The sequence below is a fragment of the Schistocerca cancellata genome, chromosome 1 (assembly GCF_023864275.1).
Source record: "Schistocerca cancellata isolate TAMUIC-IGC-003103 chromosome 1, iqSchCanc2.1, whole genome shotgun sequence".
NCBI classification, from domain to species: Eukaryota; Metazoa; Arthropoda; class Insecta; order Orthoptera; family Acrididae; genus Schistocerca; species Schistocerca cancellata.
In genome coordinates this window covers 865,242,121-865,260,926 of record NC_064626.1, presented here as the reverse complement: position 1 = coordinate 865,260,926, position 18,806 = coordinate 865,242,121, and the positions used below count along the sequence as shown (strand labels likewise).

Sequence of the window (18,806 nt, the reverse complement as noted above, 5' to 3'; positions counted from 1 at the left end):
TGTTGCAGCATATCTTCGTCACTTTCAAGGTAGCAGACGCCGGGACCATTAAGGCTCTTTTTCTGTTGTGAACTACAACCCACACATATAACTTGTTACAGACGTTAGCTCTGCTTCAGGAACCCTCTTCCCTCTCGTTCACTGAAATGAGTCGTTTACTGATGTCTTGTCATTACTGAAATGCTCAAGTTATTTTCTCCTTTGCTTATTGTCAGTGCAGGATGCAACTTCATCTAACATACCGTGCTTGGACAGTGCAGCTGCAGGGTCTCAGCTGGAAGTGCTGATTTGTTACCTCTCGGCATAATGTGTCTTACACCAATACTGTGGTCAGGGTTGCTATCATTAGATAGGTCACCAAAGGAAAGATCCACCAATGGGAGCAAAAATTTGAAGACTCCATCTAGAAAGAAGTCCTCTCAAATGCTCACTTTACATTTTCCACGTGGCAGGCTACCAGTTGGAATCCTGGGTGGACATGGCCACAGTGACAACAACTGGCACACAGGTTTCGGCATGTCCTCTGAGGCAGAAATTGTGGCGGTGCAGCATACCCATAAGCCAGACGCAGGCTGCTTCCTTCTAGCCCCTTCCTTCTTGCCCCATGTCTTTTGTTCAACATGACCGGCTGATCTATCTCAAGCATTGGTCTTCCTCTCATAACAGTCAGAAGAAAGGACACACTGTGGTGATGTGTAATCCTCGGCCCACTCGCACCACACCCTCGAGCCCCCAACTTATGGGCATCAATGTGTGTGACACTTTTACAAAGGTACCCAATAAGTTGTTTATCACTGTGAGTATCAATGAGGAACCTTTTCAGCTGCAACTCCAATACTGGCAACTCAGGGTCTCTCATTCCTTCTCACATATATTTGCACCTTGGTGCCCGCTGCTGGCACTCGCTATGCTTCATCTTATGAGCTGCAACGGGCAACAGATGTCCATACTTGGCCAATTTACGGCAGGCACGATGTACAAGTCTGTGGTCCAACCGTTAACCATTCTTGTGGTGAGCAGTGTTTTCAATGAAAACTTGTTTGTCTTGGATGCTTTCATGGCCTTAGGATTTATGGACTCCGATTCAGTTCTTGGATTTCTGGCCAAGTGCGGTACCAGGAACTTGAAGAACTTTGCAAGGGATTAATGGTCATTTTTCACCCACCTTTTTGTTACTGCTTTGCGATCAAATCAAGCAGGAAATCGACAAGGCGACGGCTTTGGATGTGACTGAATGTATTTCGTCAAGCCAATGGGCTACGCCACAAGTGGTCATCAAAAAAACTGTGCCACTAGTGGTCATCAAGAAACTGTCTGACAAGCTCCACATTTGCAAGCATTTTAAAATGACAATAACCACTGGCAGTGATTGACACTTACCGCATCCTGCATTCAGATGAATTGATGGTGAAGCTGACAGGGGGTCAGTAGTTTTTTTAAAAGTGGTTTTCCTGGATTGTTGATTCTGCTCGATGAGCCATCTCACCAATAGATAGTGGTCAATACCCTCTATGAACTGAACTGTACAAATACAAGCAGTTGGTTTCTGAAGTACCTGTAATTTTTCAACATTTCTGGAGCAACTCACACAACACATTTCTTGTCATATCAACTCTCTGGACAATACTGTCATCACTGGTCCCTCCATGGAGAAACATCTTCTGAACCTTCGGCTTCTGTTGCAGACACACAGAATGCAGGTCTCACATGTACTCTGTGTAATTCAGAATTCTTTCAGCCGTCCATTGAGTACCTTGGATACATCATTTCCTGTCAGGAGATTGAGCTGACGATCAGTCATATCACTGCCACTTACGGTCTTCCATGGCCCACTAACCTGAAGGAACTCTAGGCTTTTTTGAGTAAAATTGCCTATTACCACAAATTCATCCCAAAAGCTACTAGCATTGAGTATTCTCTAAATCGGTAACTGAACACATTTGTTTGGATGGCTGTGTGTGACACAGCATTCATGATGCTGAAGGACAGTCCTTGTTTGGTCCACTATCCAGCCACATTTCAGCCTGGTAAACTGCTTGTCTTGGCTACTGATGCTTCCCAGTTTGGGCTTGAGTCTATTCTGGCTCACTGCAGTTCCAAGGTTCAGAGCAGCTAACAGGACTTGCCTCAAAGACGCTAAACACGGCGCAGAAGAATTACTCGCAAATTGAGAAGGAGGCCTAATCCTTACACAGGGTGGTCCATCTGAAGTTTTGAATGAGATTATCTCGAAAACTATACATCGGGTAAAAATAGTGGGTAAGACAAGTTCGTAAGCTCAAACGGGGACATCAAATGATACCACACGTGACCTCCAGCCCCTGTCCCCTTGGGTGGGACGGGGAGCAACTTTTAAATCATAAATAGAAACCCCCATTTTTTTATTGCAAATTTGGATTCTCCATAAAATAAAGTAATCTAGTTTCATCTGAAACATTTTTTTAACCATTGACAGATGACACTGAAATCGAGAAAAATTAAAATTGGAGAAGAACTCAGATTTATTTACAATGATCCGAGAAGGACGCATCAAATCAATACAAAATGTGCACAAATCCTTTCATTACGCCAAATCAAGCTCTTTTTTTTTACAAAATGTATCCTACTTGCCACAGTTTTTAATGGAGGGAGGCGGAATAGTGTTAAAATCTTGTTAGGGAACTCCTCATAATTGCATTACTCACCTGACTGTGGCGCTACCATGGCGAAACTGTGAACTATGGCTCAGTATAAAGGTCAGTGCAATGCGATCAGACTTCACTTCACTTTCAGATTGTGAACCGTAAACATCAGCTGACAAAAGTAAATGATTCTTTAGCGAAACATGCCACACTATCCTCCTACAGAGATTGTTGATATGATGTTAGTTTTACGTGACTGCCATAACAATTATGCTGCAGCTGCACAATTGTATGCGGATCGTTTCCCAACAGATGACATCCAAGCGAAAACGTTATTTGAAATTGCACTCAATGAGCCTGTAATGTATACATGCACCATCCACCTCGTCATCACAAATACGTGAAAATGACGCTCGTACTCTTACCATTCTTGCTTGTGTTCAACTGGATCCCGAAATGAGTAGTCGTGCGATTCAGAGGCAAACTGGAATACCGAAATCAACTGTTTTGAGGATTTTGAAGACACATAAATATTATGTGTATCGTATCATACTGACACAGACATTACCGCTGAAAGATATGCAAATACGTGTGTATTTCTGCCAATGGGCCTTGGAAACGATAAGAGGTGACAATGATATTTTTAGATACGTTAGATTCACCGACGAAGCCACATTCAAAAACAATGTCAAATTAAATCATCATGATTGTCATTATTGGTCCCCTGTCAATCCACACCAGCACAGACCCGTAGACAATCAACACAAATGGCCGTTAAGGGTCTGGTGTGGAATTTAAAACAGTTATTTGATAGGACCATATTTTTTTTGAACGAAATGTTACTGGTAAATCTTATTTACAACTTCTCCGCGATGATTTTTTGGAGCTAATGGAAGATGTTGATTTAGAAACTAGGCAACGAATGTGGTTCCAACAGGACGCAGCAGCTCCCATTTATGCTAAAAATGTGCGGAATGTTTTAAATTTACGGTACCCTGGTCGGTGGATAAGACGCGGCGGACCAATTCAGTGGCCTCCACGTTCACCAGACCTAACATCTCCTGATTTTTTCTTGTGGGGTTATTTAAAATAATATTGTTTATGAAAGACAGCCCACAACCCGAAATGATATGGAACAACGCATTCGAAGAGCGAGTGCAGCCATACCACGGGATGCGCTGCTCAAAACTGTGGACAACTTTCACAGACGATTGACTTTATGCATTGAAGGAAATGGGGATAATTTTGAACAATTTCTTCGGGGCTAATTTCATTAATTAAGCACCCCAAATTGTGAGAGGCAAGGGGTCTCACACTAATGAAGCACCCCAACATGTGAGAGGCAAGGGAACATCATTCTACTACATCCATGTCGTCGTTCCTGGGTAACGCTCAAAGTAGGATACAGTACATTTTGTACAAAAATAGCTTAATTTGGCATAACGAAAGATTTGGTGCACATTTTTTTATCGATGTGATGCGTCTTTCTTGGATAATTCCAAATAAATCAGAGTTCTTTCCCCACTTTTACTTTTTCTCAATTTCAGTGCCATCTGTCAATGGTTTAAAAAATGGTTCAGGCAAAACTTGATTACTTTTTTATGGAGAATCCAAAACTGCAATAAAAATGGTGGTTTCCATTTTAGATTTAAAAGTTTCCCCTCACCCCACCCAAGAGAGCGGGGGCTAGAGGTCACGTGTAGTATCATTTGATGTCCCCCTTTGAGCTTACGAACTTGTCTTACCCACTATTTTTACCCGATGTATGATTTTCAAGACAATCTCATCTGAAACTTCAGATGGACCACACTGTATATGCGATAAAGTAGTTTCTTTTATATGGCGTGAAGTTTCACCTCATCATGGCCCAAAAACTACTTGTGTCCCTCTTTAGCTCATCTCCCTGACAGGATGGTCCACAGGCTGCAATGATGGGTCCCGTTCCTCAGCTGTTACAGTTAAGAGATTCACTTCTGCCCGACGGTTCAGCACTCCAGCACAGATGCTCTCTTGTGACTTCCTATGGGTCCCGACCCCTGCAAATATCCAGGAGGCAATCTTTTGCTTTTATCTAAATGAGGGAGCTCAGCAGGTGGTGGACAGCTTTCCTGTTATCAGCTCAAGTGTAGCTAATGCCATCAGCATGGATCCTGTTCTACACCAGATGCAGTAGCGTATCCAGTGAGGTGGACAGAACAGCTCCTGACCCAAGCTGTTGGACCCCATCCATAATTACTTTGTGCTGATCCACAGATTACGCAGCATGGTATCCAGCACATCAAAGCACCTCCATTTGATACGCAGTTTAACAGAAAAGAGGAGCATCTCGTATGGACCTTTAAAATGCAGATGAAGAACTAAATGAGGATGCTCTGGTGAAAGTGGCGCTCTTTTTCCTAGTTCCTAAACGGCCATCCCTACTAGTGAAAAGAGTCCAGTGGAAAGGCTGCCTGGGTGCCAGCCACACACCTCGCTGCACCTCCTGCTGCCAATCCCTTGCCCACCGCCTGTGCCAACCTCACACACTAGGCGCCCTGGCCCCATATCTGGATTTGCGCCTCAGTCATTTTAAGTGCTGGATTCCGGCAATTGTTCATGAGCCAGCGTTGTCTTCACAACACAGAATGGTTACAGGTTGGAGGCATGCCACTGGAACTAACTGTGCCTGCAGGTGGGCTACACACCCACTGGCCCTCTTGCACCTCCTTTGCTGTCCACCCGTTATATCCTGGCCTCCAACCTCTTCTCTCCTTCTTGGGGCAGTTCCTCTCCCTCTGATCTGGCCTATAGCAATGTGCTCCCCTTTGCCTCCCATGCCCTCAACTGCTGTCTTTTCCAGGCCTTCCTGGATCACACAGGGCTGGTGGCAGAAGAGTTCTTTCCGCAGGGTGAGCTGCTGAGTGAACCATTGGAGCTGCCCCGGTACATTCTTATTCCTGTCCCCGAGGAGCCGGAGAACTGCATCACTCCCACTCTGGCACCACAGACACTGGCAGATCGCACTGCATGATGTCTGCCTGTGGTAGAGTCATCATCATAAGGGTTACTTCCAGCTCCATTCTATGGTTACTGCCAATAGAGAGCTTCTCTCTGCATCGCACTCAGTTTAATGCGATGCCCCGGAGGTCATGGACACTTCCTGCGTACCTGACCACAGCACATGGCGTGGGGGAAGGATGCTTGGTACGCACTGAAATCACTATTGCCCCTGAAAGGGTAGAGAACTGCAGTAACCCTCCATGTTACTGCTTGCCACATACCGGCGCTTCCAATGCTGCTACCACAACGTCCTGCAGTGCCGATGTAAGCCGTTGCATTTCAACTCACTTGCCCCAGGTATGATTGTCATTCTGGACATTTGTGTGTCACCATGTACCCAGATTCAGTACTTTACAATGCTCCATACAAATTATCTGCTTGGGTCGCAGGCACACTAACTAGGAGGATAATAACTACGTGCCACCTTCTATGTTCTTTAAGTTTGGCAGTGACTCAGTGTAAGTTACTTGGGATATCTTCAAAAGACATGCTATGAGCTCTTGATGAAAAGTTTAACACCTGTTTAGCACGAAAATAAAGTCTCATAAATGCAACTTCAATTGCCAGAGGGATGAAAGGGTTAATCAATATGACACTATGGTGCATCCAAATTTTCATTGAAACACTATGCATGGTGGAAAACATGTTGAATATTTGTATTATGACATATATGAAACAGAATGACTTCATCTCTCAAAGTGAACAGAAAGAGGTATGCCGTGGGCGACTATTTCAGTTCGCTAACCACATATTACTGTCCATCATTCCCTACCACTTTAGTTACAACCCACACGTCTATGAATCTCAGTACAGGAGTGATAGGATGTCAGGAGACAGCACATGAAAACAAGGGACTTTCCGTACGAGTCTTCTTTGTTACCATATCTTTTAAGTCTTGTCTCTGAGACCTAGCAGAATGGCACCACCTTCTACAGTCTGTTTGTATAGAATTAGTCCTGGACTTAGTTATTTTCTGGATAAATGCATGATATACACTGAATACACAGAAGGAGTTGAAGTAAATGGATATTTTCACAATGAATACATATCACATGCTTCAGTGGCCTCAAGATCCCTTGCAATTCCGCAGGAAGTATTGTATATTTGTTTCATAAAATTATCTTGAGCACAAACTCGAGGAAAGCAACAGAGTCCCTAAAAGAATAATACTGTTTAGACCTGTCTGTGAGCACTACCAAATAGTTGTCACGTACATTAAACTTTTGTAAAATATTGAGTTAAAAACATTTACAGTGATTTGCTTGTTCTCTTAAATGACACTGGGCTTCTTCAGTAATCATGGCAGAAATCAATTCCAACCCTAGCTAAAGTGTCAATGTTTGTTTCATACAAAGAACCACCAGATGATGAAGTGTGTGGGGAGATTCATAAAAGAAAAAGCAAATCCATGGTAGGGTGAGCAACAGCTGGATACACCGGTGATTCTGTAATTTATTCCTGGCACACCATAAGCAAATGCCAAGAGATTGCATGTGCCCCCCCCCCCCCCCCCCCCCGCACCAAATCGGAGAACTGAGTGCTACTTGAATAGAAAACTTGAGGAACTGATTATGGATACAATTGTAAAATGAACAAACCACTTAAAAAGTCTATGTTATCAAAAGGGACCATATTAGATGAATCTGAGTTATCACCATGTGAGTAAAAAAAGGATACACATTCATTACCTTTGGGGGTGGTCCCGAGTCCCTTCTTGAACTACGGTATGGTGGAGATTGTGGACTCCCAAGCGGTGAAGTCCCCAGAGGTGAACTCAAATCTGATGGTGAGTTCTTACATGGGCTTACCATGCTTATCTGAAAAATTGAGAGAATTACACACTTTTGCATCAGAAGGTTCTGTTTGCTACTCCATTTCATTTTGCAATGAAAAATGATAAACATGTAACTCACAATGCAATTATAATTTAAATACAACTAAATGTAAGAAAACACTCCATGGCATTCAGAAATATCCCATTCACATACTGAATTCAGAAGCTAACAATTTCCTTTGATGTATTTTTCAAAAATCATGTTGCACGTTTTCTCTTAAACTAGATTTCCATACTACTTAACAAATCCTATAAAATCCTCAAATTTTATAACACTTAGCTTTTTCTTCCATATGTGTTTTTCTTTCTGTGTATTATGCAGAGAAATGAGGGACATTAATAGAAAAATTGAATAATCCACTGATCTAGCCCTGAAATAAAGTCACATATTCCACTTTAATTTATACTGTGGTATTCGGTTTGGCCACATGGACATAGCAACAACACTCACAAGTAAGTACACCCCTGGAGCATAAAACACTGAGAAAACTGTTCAGAAGTTCCATACACAGCCCAGGAACAATGGCTAGCCAAATCCAATGCAATGCAGAGTGTCCTGATAGTGGAGTAAAGTTAACATGAGAAAATACAACAACAGAATGAGACAGCATGCACTCCACTCCAGGATTATATCAGAAAGATGGCTTGTCAGTGTCTAGAGGGATGGTGTCCATTACCTACCCATGCCGACTGCGATGTGGTGCTGCCGTCTATGTTTGATTGTGAAGCCACCTGACGGCCGGACTTGCACTGCTGCATGCTGGTGCAGGGGAATTGAATTGTGATAGTTCATGCTGGTGTGTTGTTGCTTTTTGTTATACCAGCATCCCTCCCTCATAGTGTGACGTATCACATGGTACACAGGAAAGCAATATTCATGTTGTGCTGAGCACTGCTGATGGGTGTCCTCAGAGTGGACAGAAGGTCTGTGTTGGTTGAAACTGGAATTTAGGGCAGAAAATGCTCTTGGTGGTGATGACCCCATCGAAGGCGGATGCCTGATGGTGCAATGCCACTCACAAAGGGCGCCAACACATGAGCTGGATCTGTGTGGACATCAGGTGCCTTGGTGAGTGGAAGCAGCAGAAAACAGCGAATGAGAGTGTGGTGAGCAAAGACGACTCAGAACAGGTGAGGGAGCCAAAAATAGGGACGGTGCCTGTAGGGATGAAGGAGAAGACAAAAATCCAGACCCCAGGAGGGAGGAAAGCTTGGGAGGTGTGCGCGGGCAGTGGAGCCCAGATGGGGGTCCCTGGCACATAGTGTGACAACAAACATGTATTTGGTGTAGGCAGCAGGAGGTGCAACACAATGCATGGCTGGTGCCCCTGCAGCAGCTCAACAGGGTTCTTCTCATCAATCGGAGTGGACCTGTCAGAACTGAGGAAAAAACTGAGGGCTTCTTCCATAGATGCGTCTCTGATGTACTACTTCATCTCCATTTCGAAAGTCCACATGACACATTCTGTTTCACTGTTTGTTTGACTGAAGGTGGAATGGATGTGTTCCAACATGGTGGATACCATTCTGCACACAGAAGTCTTGAAAAGTCTGTGAAATAAACTGTGGGCCATTATCTGTCACCACAGTGCAGGGGAGGCCCTCTATGGAGAAGATCTACATGAGGGTCTGCACCGTCGATTCCGATGTCATTGAACAGCAGTTTGTGATTTATAGAAATACAGATAGGCACTTATGACAATCAGTCAATATCCATCCATCCAAAAAGGGGCTCATTGCAAAATCCAGATGGACATACTCAAATGACTGTGAAGATCCCAGCCACAGCAATTAATGTTGCCATGGCATTGCCTCATGGCCTGCATGGCCAGACAAGTAGTGATTAAATTTTCAATCTCACAAGAATGTCTCATGTGAGAGACAGCTGAATGACCACCCATAGCACTATGGTCGACAAGAGTCGGTCTACGGCACAGCACAAAAAAATTGGAGATAGGATCTGATACTCGAGCTAGAGGCCTTTCCAACGACCCCCCATGGACCTCTTCAGGGGACACCTCCTTGGCGAAGCACTGTCAGTGCAGGTGGAGGCTTGCATATTCGCATGAAGCTGAGGGCTATGCTGAACGTATAGGACCTACTGCCGGAAAGGTCTTAGCTGATGGCTCAGACTAAGAGCGTCCCACAATGTCCTGTCTTCCTTATCCACTCCTAGTCCTTACCCAACCCAAGGTGTGATGGGATCCATGCCAAGGGGTGCGTGGCACATGGGAAGATGTGTCGCAAACAAAGCCTCAGGGATACCAGGCGACCTCCGTGAGTAAGTAGCCTTACACCATGTGGCCTTTCCGTGGTGTGGACCGTGTAGATCCCCAAATCTCGTGGGACCAAGATGGACACAACTGATGAAAATAATTTAAAACAAATGGAGGGACAAACTGAGTCCTCAGACACCCAAACATCGGGGTCAGGACCGTTTGAATGCATTCCCACTACTGAATCAGGATCTAGAGCTGAGCAAGAAGTGGAAACTGTAACTATGAAATTGGACCAGATCCCAGATTGTCTGGGGCCCAGAGGAGGAAACTTCTCAGGGAACAGAAACAAAAGGAAGGAAAAGAATTGCTTCCCAAACAAAAGTGAAGGGAATTAAAAGGGCACGAGACCAAGACCTCAAGAAGAAACTGTCTCAGGTTGAAAGGGATACACAGACTCCCACAACGTCGAAGACAGGTAACAAGAGGATAAGGGAGGAATCTAAGATTCCCTCCTCCCAGGATAAGCGAGTCCAGAAAAAGCCGAGGCAAGAAATAGGGAAACAGACCTATAGTACTGCAGTCTTGATTTTTAGGATGGCAGTTATCCAAGAAGGCTATCCACTGGTAAGCATCACTTCGCAGCAGGAGCAGCTCGTGCAAATGACCCTCTTTGAAAAGATTAGGAGGGGTGGGGTGGGGGCGATACTGGTCCACGACCCAATTTCAGGAGGGTCTGTCTAGATCGCAGAGCCCTCATTTTTGTCTGTGAGGGGGTGCATACAGTGGAATGTCTCAAGGACAAGATGTCCATGATATCCCCATGGGAGGATGCGATGCTGCTGGTCAAGACTGCAGCTGAGCTTCTTAAGACCTCAAAGGTATCAATATCGGTACCAAATATCCTTAAGGATGTCTCTCCAAAGACTCTGTTCAAGAAAATAGGGCTCCAGAACCCACAAGTCTCGACAGAGGATTGGAGAGTAATCAACCAGACGGCTGTAATGGAAGGAAAAACCCTGGTGCTGGAGGTCGGAGAGAAGTAGCTGAAACTGTTTTTAGATTTCTCGCAGGTTGCCGTCAGGGTTATCAAAGGCCTCAAAAGCAATTATGGCAGCAAGATAGAGACTTGAGGTGCTGCAGATTAATCTGCAGTACAGTAAAGGGGCCACTGTTGCTCTGAGATGTCGCCTGGAGAGACAGGAAGTGGACCCTGACAAGAACCCTACTTATATAAAGAGGGTGTATCGGGCCTCGGTGGCACTGGAGTTAAGCTGATTTCTGCTAGAAATCTAAGAAACTCCAGAACATGCATTTATGTGAGAAATGGAATTCTTTCATGCCAATGATGGATTTCTGTTTCAGGGACCTGGTGACCATCAGGATGCAGCAACATGAGGAAGGTATCACAAGGGAAATTGTTTTGGCCTCAGCATACCTTCCTTACGAAGGCAGTTCTCCACCTCCTTTGGAAGTGAGGAGACTGACAGAAGCTTGCCATCAGCAAAGTGACCAGCTGTTGGCTGGATGTGATGCCAGTGCCCAGAATCTAGTTTGTGGCAGCAATGACACCAACAGCAGAGGTGACTTGCCACCAACAGTAGAGGTGAGTACCTTCTTGAATTCCTCTGGTCTAACAGCTTGGAGGTCCTGAATAGGGGTGACAAACCTACATTCAGGAACAGCATAACGGAAGAAGTAACTGACATTACCTTTGTTTCCATGATGATGGGCAGCTATGTCAAACAATGGCATGTGGCATTAGAGCCATCCTCATTGGACCACATGTATATTAAATTCAAGGTTGAAATTGGAATCAGACTGACCACGGCCTGTAGGAATCCCAGGAAAATAGACTGGGAGACATATAGGAGGGACCTTGACTTAAGGTTATCAGAAATTAAAACCACGATAAAGAAACCAGTAGAGTTTGAGGAAGTGGCAGAGGCTGTAACCTCTGCCATAGTGACCTCATACCAGGACAACTGCTCAATCACCAAGAAGTGCACAAACAGGAGTGTGCCTTGGTGGAACAACATCTTCGAAACGCAAAGAAGACAGGTACGAAGACTGTTTAACCTTGTGAGATGTAAAGGACAATGGGCAAAATATCATGAGGCCCTTGTCAACTACAACCTTGCCATTAGACAAGCAAAGGAGGCATCCTGGAAGGCATTCTGTGAGGAAGTGTAGGGCACAGCTGATCAAGCCAGACTTCATGAAATCCTTGCTAGAGTACCAACTAATCCAGGAGATATGTTAAGGGAGGAGGATGGGGAATATACAACGACAGCACATGAGACACGAATTGTTCCTCACAACTCGCTTCCCTCAATATGCTCTGGCGGATAACATAGGCCAGAATGCAATCCCCGAGAGACAATGGTTCTCAGACATTCGAAGAGAGGACTGGGAATCGGACCAAGGAGTGTGTTGACTTCAGTAAAATCCAATGGGCAGTGGGAACATTCCAACCATTTAAGTCACCTGGCCCAGATGGCATCTTTCCAGCTCTCCTGCAACAAGCAGGAGAGAACCTTATAAGAGTCCTGTGCAGGTTATTCAGGGTTAGCCTAGCAGCAGGAATCATTCCCAATGCCAAGGACATGAGAACAATCAGTCAGTCCTCCTTCCCTCTTAAAACATTGGAAAACCTGGTTAATGTACATGTTTGGGAGAGGAGGCTTACTAGGCTCCTCTACATTCAAACCAACATGCATATCAAGAATGTAAATCATGCGAGACAGCTCTCCACAAATTCACTGGGAAGGTGGAGAAAGCACTTCACTTTCAGGAAATGGCACTCTGCATCTTCCTGGACATCAAGGGGGCTTTTAGTAGCACAACCTTAGATTCCATGGTTAGGGCAGCAGAGGTGCATAACCTAGGGACCACTATATGTAGGTGGACTAGAGTCATGCTTAGTGAAAGGAAGGTAGAGGCCACCAAGATAAATAAAAAGATGGTACCGTATTTACTCGAATCTAAGCCGCACTTGAATCTAAGCCACACGTGAAAAATGAGACTTGAAATGAAGGAAAAAATTTTTTTCACGAATCTAAGCCGCACCTGAAATTTGAGACTCGAAATTCAAGGGGGAGAAAAAAGTTTTAGGCCACACCCCGAAATCGAAACAAAGTTGGTCCATTGTAATATGAGACACAATTTAAGTCGAATGAATGACAATACAGCTACAGTAATTTGGTTCGAGTCGTAAGCTTAGCAGTTAAGCTTTACCAGGTACGCATTGCTATGCGTCAGGCGCTCCGTCCATATTTATACGGGTACCCTTCCTTTTTCACGTGCTTCGTCTGGTTTGAATTGATTGCTTATTTTTCTTTGATCTGATAAGTGCCATTCTCTATGTTATAGGTGTTTACGTCACTCTAAGCTGAAAATGTATTATTGTACTGTGTCATGCATTGTTTGTCGCATTCTGTTAATGAGTGTTAACGGCCTGTCGCCGCTCGCGGCACGGCTTGCTGTTGTGCACGCTACCATGGCTTAAAAGAGGAATCGTCTCATTAGTGAAACAATGGCAAGAGACTGCTATTTGTTGTTACTTACACTGCCGCTTTCTTTGATAATGATCAACAAAAACCAAATAATAGACTGCATATGATAGAAGATGTTCTGAACTAGAGTTTAGCGAAAACTTTTCTCCGTTTGAAAATCTTTGCAGATGCCTCTTTAGTACATTACATTCTGCACAGAAATTAGAGTCATCGTAGATTTAAAAATCTAGTCAATTGCCGTTCTTCATTTCTGACCGTACCACTATTGGGCATAAGAATAATACGAATATTAACATGACATGATATGTATATTCTTCCGCGTTTGCTGTTGTCTCACTCTAGTTTCGTAGTCTATTAGGCAGACAAGATTTAAATGAGATAGCAGCAAACACGAAAGAATACATGGCAAAATGTTTATATACGTATTATTCTTATGGTGCAGAGAATACTGCATGTGATTCACAATTCATAAAATTCCTATTAGCAACGATCTCTTCTCACAGGCTGGAAAAAATTCAGAATGTGGAGTTGGCCATATTGATAAACATCCCAGTCTTTCCGGTCGGATTTTCATAGTACATTGAAATGCTGCTACATTCGAAGATGAACAATATGGAATTTGTATTTAATACGTTGGATAATGTATGAAAAATACATTATCGAAACTCGGGGCAGAGAAAACACTCGTCTTACACCTTTTTTTAATTTATTTACTGATGCAGAGGTTTTGACACCAGTATTTAACTTTGTGCCTGCAAAGCATGCCTGTATAGCGCTACATATATTCAATGGCAGAAGTTTGTTGTGGCGGCACCTACCAACATTTTTCAGAACTTCCGCTTACTTTGCACTCGATTCTAAGCCGCAGGCGGTTTTTTGGATTACAAAAACTGGAAAAAAAGTGCGGCTTAGATTCCAGTAGATACGGTAATTAACTCCACTAGAGGTTGTCCCCATGGAGGAGTTTTGTCCCCTTTATTGTGGAATCTAGTGGTGAACGAACTCACTGAGGGAACTAAATGGAACTAAATTCCAGACAATGTTTTTGCCAAGTATACGCAGATGACGTCGTCATAGAAATTCTACCTGTGAAGGGGATAGTGAAATATCTAGGGGTAACCTTAGATGAGAAGCTAACATGGACCCCTCACATTAAGAGCATCAACTCCAAGGCGAAAGGTAGTTTAGTGAGTACCAGAAGAGCTTGTGGAAAAAACTGGGTCCTAAGCCCCAGAGGTATGCACTGGGTATACACCACAGTGGTTAGACCTAGGATCTCCTACAGGACTGTAGTGCGGTGGAAGAAAGTAGGACAGCAGGTTGCAGCTAAAGATCTTGCTAAGGTGCAGAGATTGGCTTGCTTAGCCATAACAGGTGGAATTAGAAACACACCAACCGCTGGGATGGAAACCATGCTGGACATGCGTCCACTACACACCTCTGGGTCAAGATGAAAGCAGCAGCTGGTACAATACAGACTCAAAACTGGTAAAAACTACATCTCATTGGGATATCCAGAATCACACACTAAGATAGTGAGTGAGGTAAATACAGGAATGGTTGGGGAAATGCCAGCTGATTATATAACAACTCCCAACTGCTTCAACAAGCCTTACAATATGATAATTGGAAACAGGGAGCAGTGGGAAAAAACAGCTCAACACGGTGCAGGGATCACTATCTGGTTCACTGGTGGGTCAAAATCAGACTAAGGTGCTGGAGCCGGGGTGTACGAGGTTCAGCCAAGACTGGAGGGCACCATCTCTCTAAGAAAACTGGCCTCGGTATTCCAAGCCGAAATCACTGCAGTCAGGGTGTGTGTGTGTGTGTGTGTGTGTGTGTGTGTGTGTGTGTGTGTGTGTGTGTGTGTGTAGGTGCTTACAAGGACTGAAGCATCTACAGCTACTCAGACAGCCAGGCAGTCCTGAAATCATTGGCAGTTCCTGCAACAATATGTAAGATTATTGCAGAATGTCACAGGGTTCTGGTGGAGCTAGTGGGAAGCAATAAGGTAAACTTAGTGTGGGTCCCTGGCCACTCAGGCATCGGTAGTAATGAACAAGCTGACAGATTGGTCAGGATGGGGGCAAAGAATCCATTCATTGGACCGGAACCTGTCCTGAAAATCACCAAGGTCTATAAATAAAAACATGGTAAGGTAATGATGCCAAAGCCATGTTTTAAAAGAAGCTCTGTAATCCTGGGCTTGAACAAGAAAGAGATTAAACTCATGGTTAGACTGATGACCAGCCATGGGAATTTCAAAAAACACCTGAAAACAATGGGTATAACGGAAGAAGATCCTAAATGCAGGATCTGTGATGAGAGTAAAGAAACTCCATCAGTAGTGGAAATGGAGAGATATAAAAAGACTGGGTGTAACGGTGGAATGACGGCTATATGGTGCTGGGATGGGAACAAGGAATAGGCTGTATGGGTGAGGATAGTGACTAATGAAAGTTGTGGCCAGTACGGTTGTGGGAACGTAAGATGTATTGCAGGGAAAGTTCCCACCCGCGCAGTTCAGAAAAGCTGGTGTTGGTGGGAAGGATCCTTACAGCACAGGCTGTGAAGCAGTGATTGAAATGAAGGATACCATGTTTGGCAGCATGTTCAGTAACAGGGTGGTCCACTTGTTTCTTGGCCACAGTTTGTCAGTGGCCATTCATGTGGACAGACAGCCTGTTGGTTGTCATGCTACACAGAATGCAGCACAGTGGTTGCAGTTTAGCTTGTATATCATATAACTGGTTTCACATGTAGCCCTGCCTTTGATGGGATAGGTGATCTTAGTGACCGGACTGGAGTAGGTGGTTGTGGGAGGATGTGTGGAACAGGTCTTGCATCTAGGTCTGTTACCGGGAATGAGCCATGAGGTAAGGAACTGGGAGCAACGGTTGTGTAAGAATGGATGAGTATATTGTGTAGGTTCGGTGGAATACCACTGTGGGAGGGGTGGGAAGAATAGTGGGCAGGACATTTCTTATTTCAAGGCATTCAGTTGCTCCAGTCCTGGGTGGTACTGAGTTACGGGGGGAATGCTCCTCTGTGGCCAGGTGGTGTAACTTTAGGAGGTGGTAAGAGACTGGAAAGATAAGGCATGGGAGATCTGACCACCTCTCCACAGTTCCTTTCCCTTTACCATGCAGTGCCCTGCTTGTCACTATTGATGTCACCTCTCTTTACACTAACATTCCTAAGGCCCATGGCCTTACTGCTATTGAACACTACCTTTCCCAACACCCGGCAGATTCCAGAGCAACAACCTCCTTCCTAGTCACTATGACCCACTATACCCTCACCCACAATTCCTTCTCCTTTGAAGGCATTACCTACAAACAAATCTGGGGTATGACTATGGGCACCCGCATGGTACCATCCTATGCCCACCAATTCATGGGCCATCTAGAGGAATCCTTCCTAAAAACCCAGAATCCTAAACACCTCAACTGGTTCAGATTCACTTATGATATCTTCACTATCTGGATTGAGGGTGAGAACACCCTACTCACATTCCTCCAGAACCTTAACAACTTCTCCTCCATTTGCTTCACTTGGTCCTACTAAATCCAACAAGCCACCTTCCTAGATGTTGACCTCCACCTCATAGATGGCTACATCAATACCTCCGTCCATATCAAACCTACTAACCACCAGCAGTACCTCCACTTCGGCAGCTGCCACCCATTCCGCAACAAGACGTCCCTTCCGCACAGTCTAGCCACCCATGGTCATCCTATCTGCAGTGGCGAGCAGTCCCTCTCATAATATACCAAGGGTCTCACCGAAGCCTTCACCGACTGTAATTATCCTCCCAATCTTGTACAAAAACAAATCTCCTATGGCTTATCTTTCAAGTCTCCCACCATCTTCCAAAGTCCCACCATCCAGCCACAGAGGAGAATTTCCCTTGTAACTCATTACCACCCAGGACTGGATCAACTGAATTACATTCTCCACCAGGGTTTCGATTACCTCTCATCATGCCCTGAAATGAGAAATGTCCTGCCCACTATCCTTCCCACCCCTCCTACAGTGGTATTCCGCCGTCCACCGAACCCACACAACATACTCATACATCCTTACACAACACTGCTCACAATCCCTGACATCATGGCTCATACCCCCATAATAGACCTAGATGCGAGACCTGTTCCATACATCCTCCCACAACCACCTACTCCAGTCCAGTCACTAACATCAACTTTCCCGTCACAGGCAGGGCTACATGTGAAACCAGTCATGTGATCTACAAGCTAAGCTGCAACCATTGTGCTGCATTCTATGTAGGCATGACAACCAACAAGCTGGCTGTCTGCATGAATGGCCATCAACAAACTGCAGCCAAGAAACAAGTGGACCACCCTGTTGCTGAGCACACTGCTTCACATCCTGTGCCAGGATCCTTCCCACCAACACCAGCTTTTCTTATTTGCACAGGTGGGAACTTTCCCTGTGATACATCCTACATTCCCACAACCCTCTGGGCCTCAACCTTTGTTAGTTACTGTCCTCACGCATCCAGCCCCTTCCCTGTTCCCATCTCAGCACTGCACTGCACTGCACAGCCATCTTTCCACCATCACACCCAGTCTTTTTATTTCTCTCCTTTTCCACTAGTCCCCCCCCCCCCCCAAAAAAAAAATCTCTCCCCTGGCCTCTGTCTAACCTGCTGCACTCCACTGTCAGCTACCCCCACCAGACATCCCTTCCCCTCCACGCCCCAGTTTCCTCCCTTACCCCCACCAAGTTGCCAATCCCCTCCTGCATTGGTGCTGCTGCTCACAGTGTGGTTGCTGTTGCCTGAGACTGCAGCTGTGTGTGTGAATTGGTGTCTGTCTGTCTATTATTCACGAAGGCTTTACTTACAAGAGTCTTTTTCTTGTGCCTATGTGCGACTCAGCATCTCCGCTATATATTGAGTAGCAACTTTCCTTTTCATAATAAAGTTCTTCCTTTAGTTGGTTATGAAATGCAAGTGACAATAACCTGGCTCTGAGGAAATGAGTCTGTGCTGTGGGTTTAAGAAGAATGTGCACTGTAAAATCTCTGGTCTTGCCTGCCCATGCATAAAAATGTCTGAAAATTCTCTGCAATGTCCATCTAATTACTTATATGGCACAAGACTGGAAATAGCGTTAGCCAAATTTGCGATCGTGAACCCAAACACCTTAAAAGTATAGAAGCCAAACAAATCTTCTGTAAAAGCTCTGTCCATCACACAGAAAGTCAGTGTGTGGACCATCACCCTGTATGCTATCTTCACCATAAACCGTTCAAGATTAGGGATTTGCTGTCTGTTATAACTGATACATGAGGTAGCAGACGACGACAGGAGCCAACACACAGATAAATATTAGAATTAATAAGCATGGCTGCCATGCCTGTACCCACTTGTAACTGTAGTGGTGTCCCATTAATATACATAATGATGAACAGATCATTAGAAACAGTTGCAAGCCTGTTACATGCATGGCTAATCACACCAATGTACATAAATCGAGATGCATGGCATACTGCCGCAATTTGTCCTTTCTTCCTACAATGGTGGTAAGAAGACCAATGCTTACATCAGGTCAAG

The 18,806-nt window shown here is 44.6% G+C and overlaps 1 protein-coding gene across 1 annotated transcript in view; it reads right to left on the bottom strand.

The window, feature by feature from the left end:
- Positions 1 to 18,806, bottom strand: part of LOC126189517 (MLX-interacting protein) — a 401,730-nt gene that overhangs the window by 71,898 nt on the left and 311,026 nt on the right. The window contains exon 11 of the mRNA XM_049930949.1: positions 7,349 to 7,477. Coding sequence (XP_049786906.1) covers positions 7,349 to 7,477 — 129 coding nt within the window. The remainder of the gene's footprint in view (positions 1 to 7,348; positions 7,478 to 18,806) is intronic.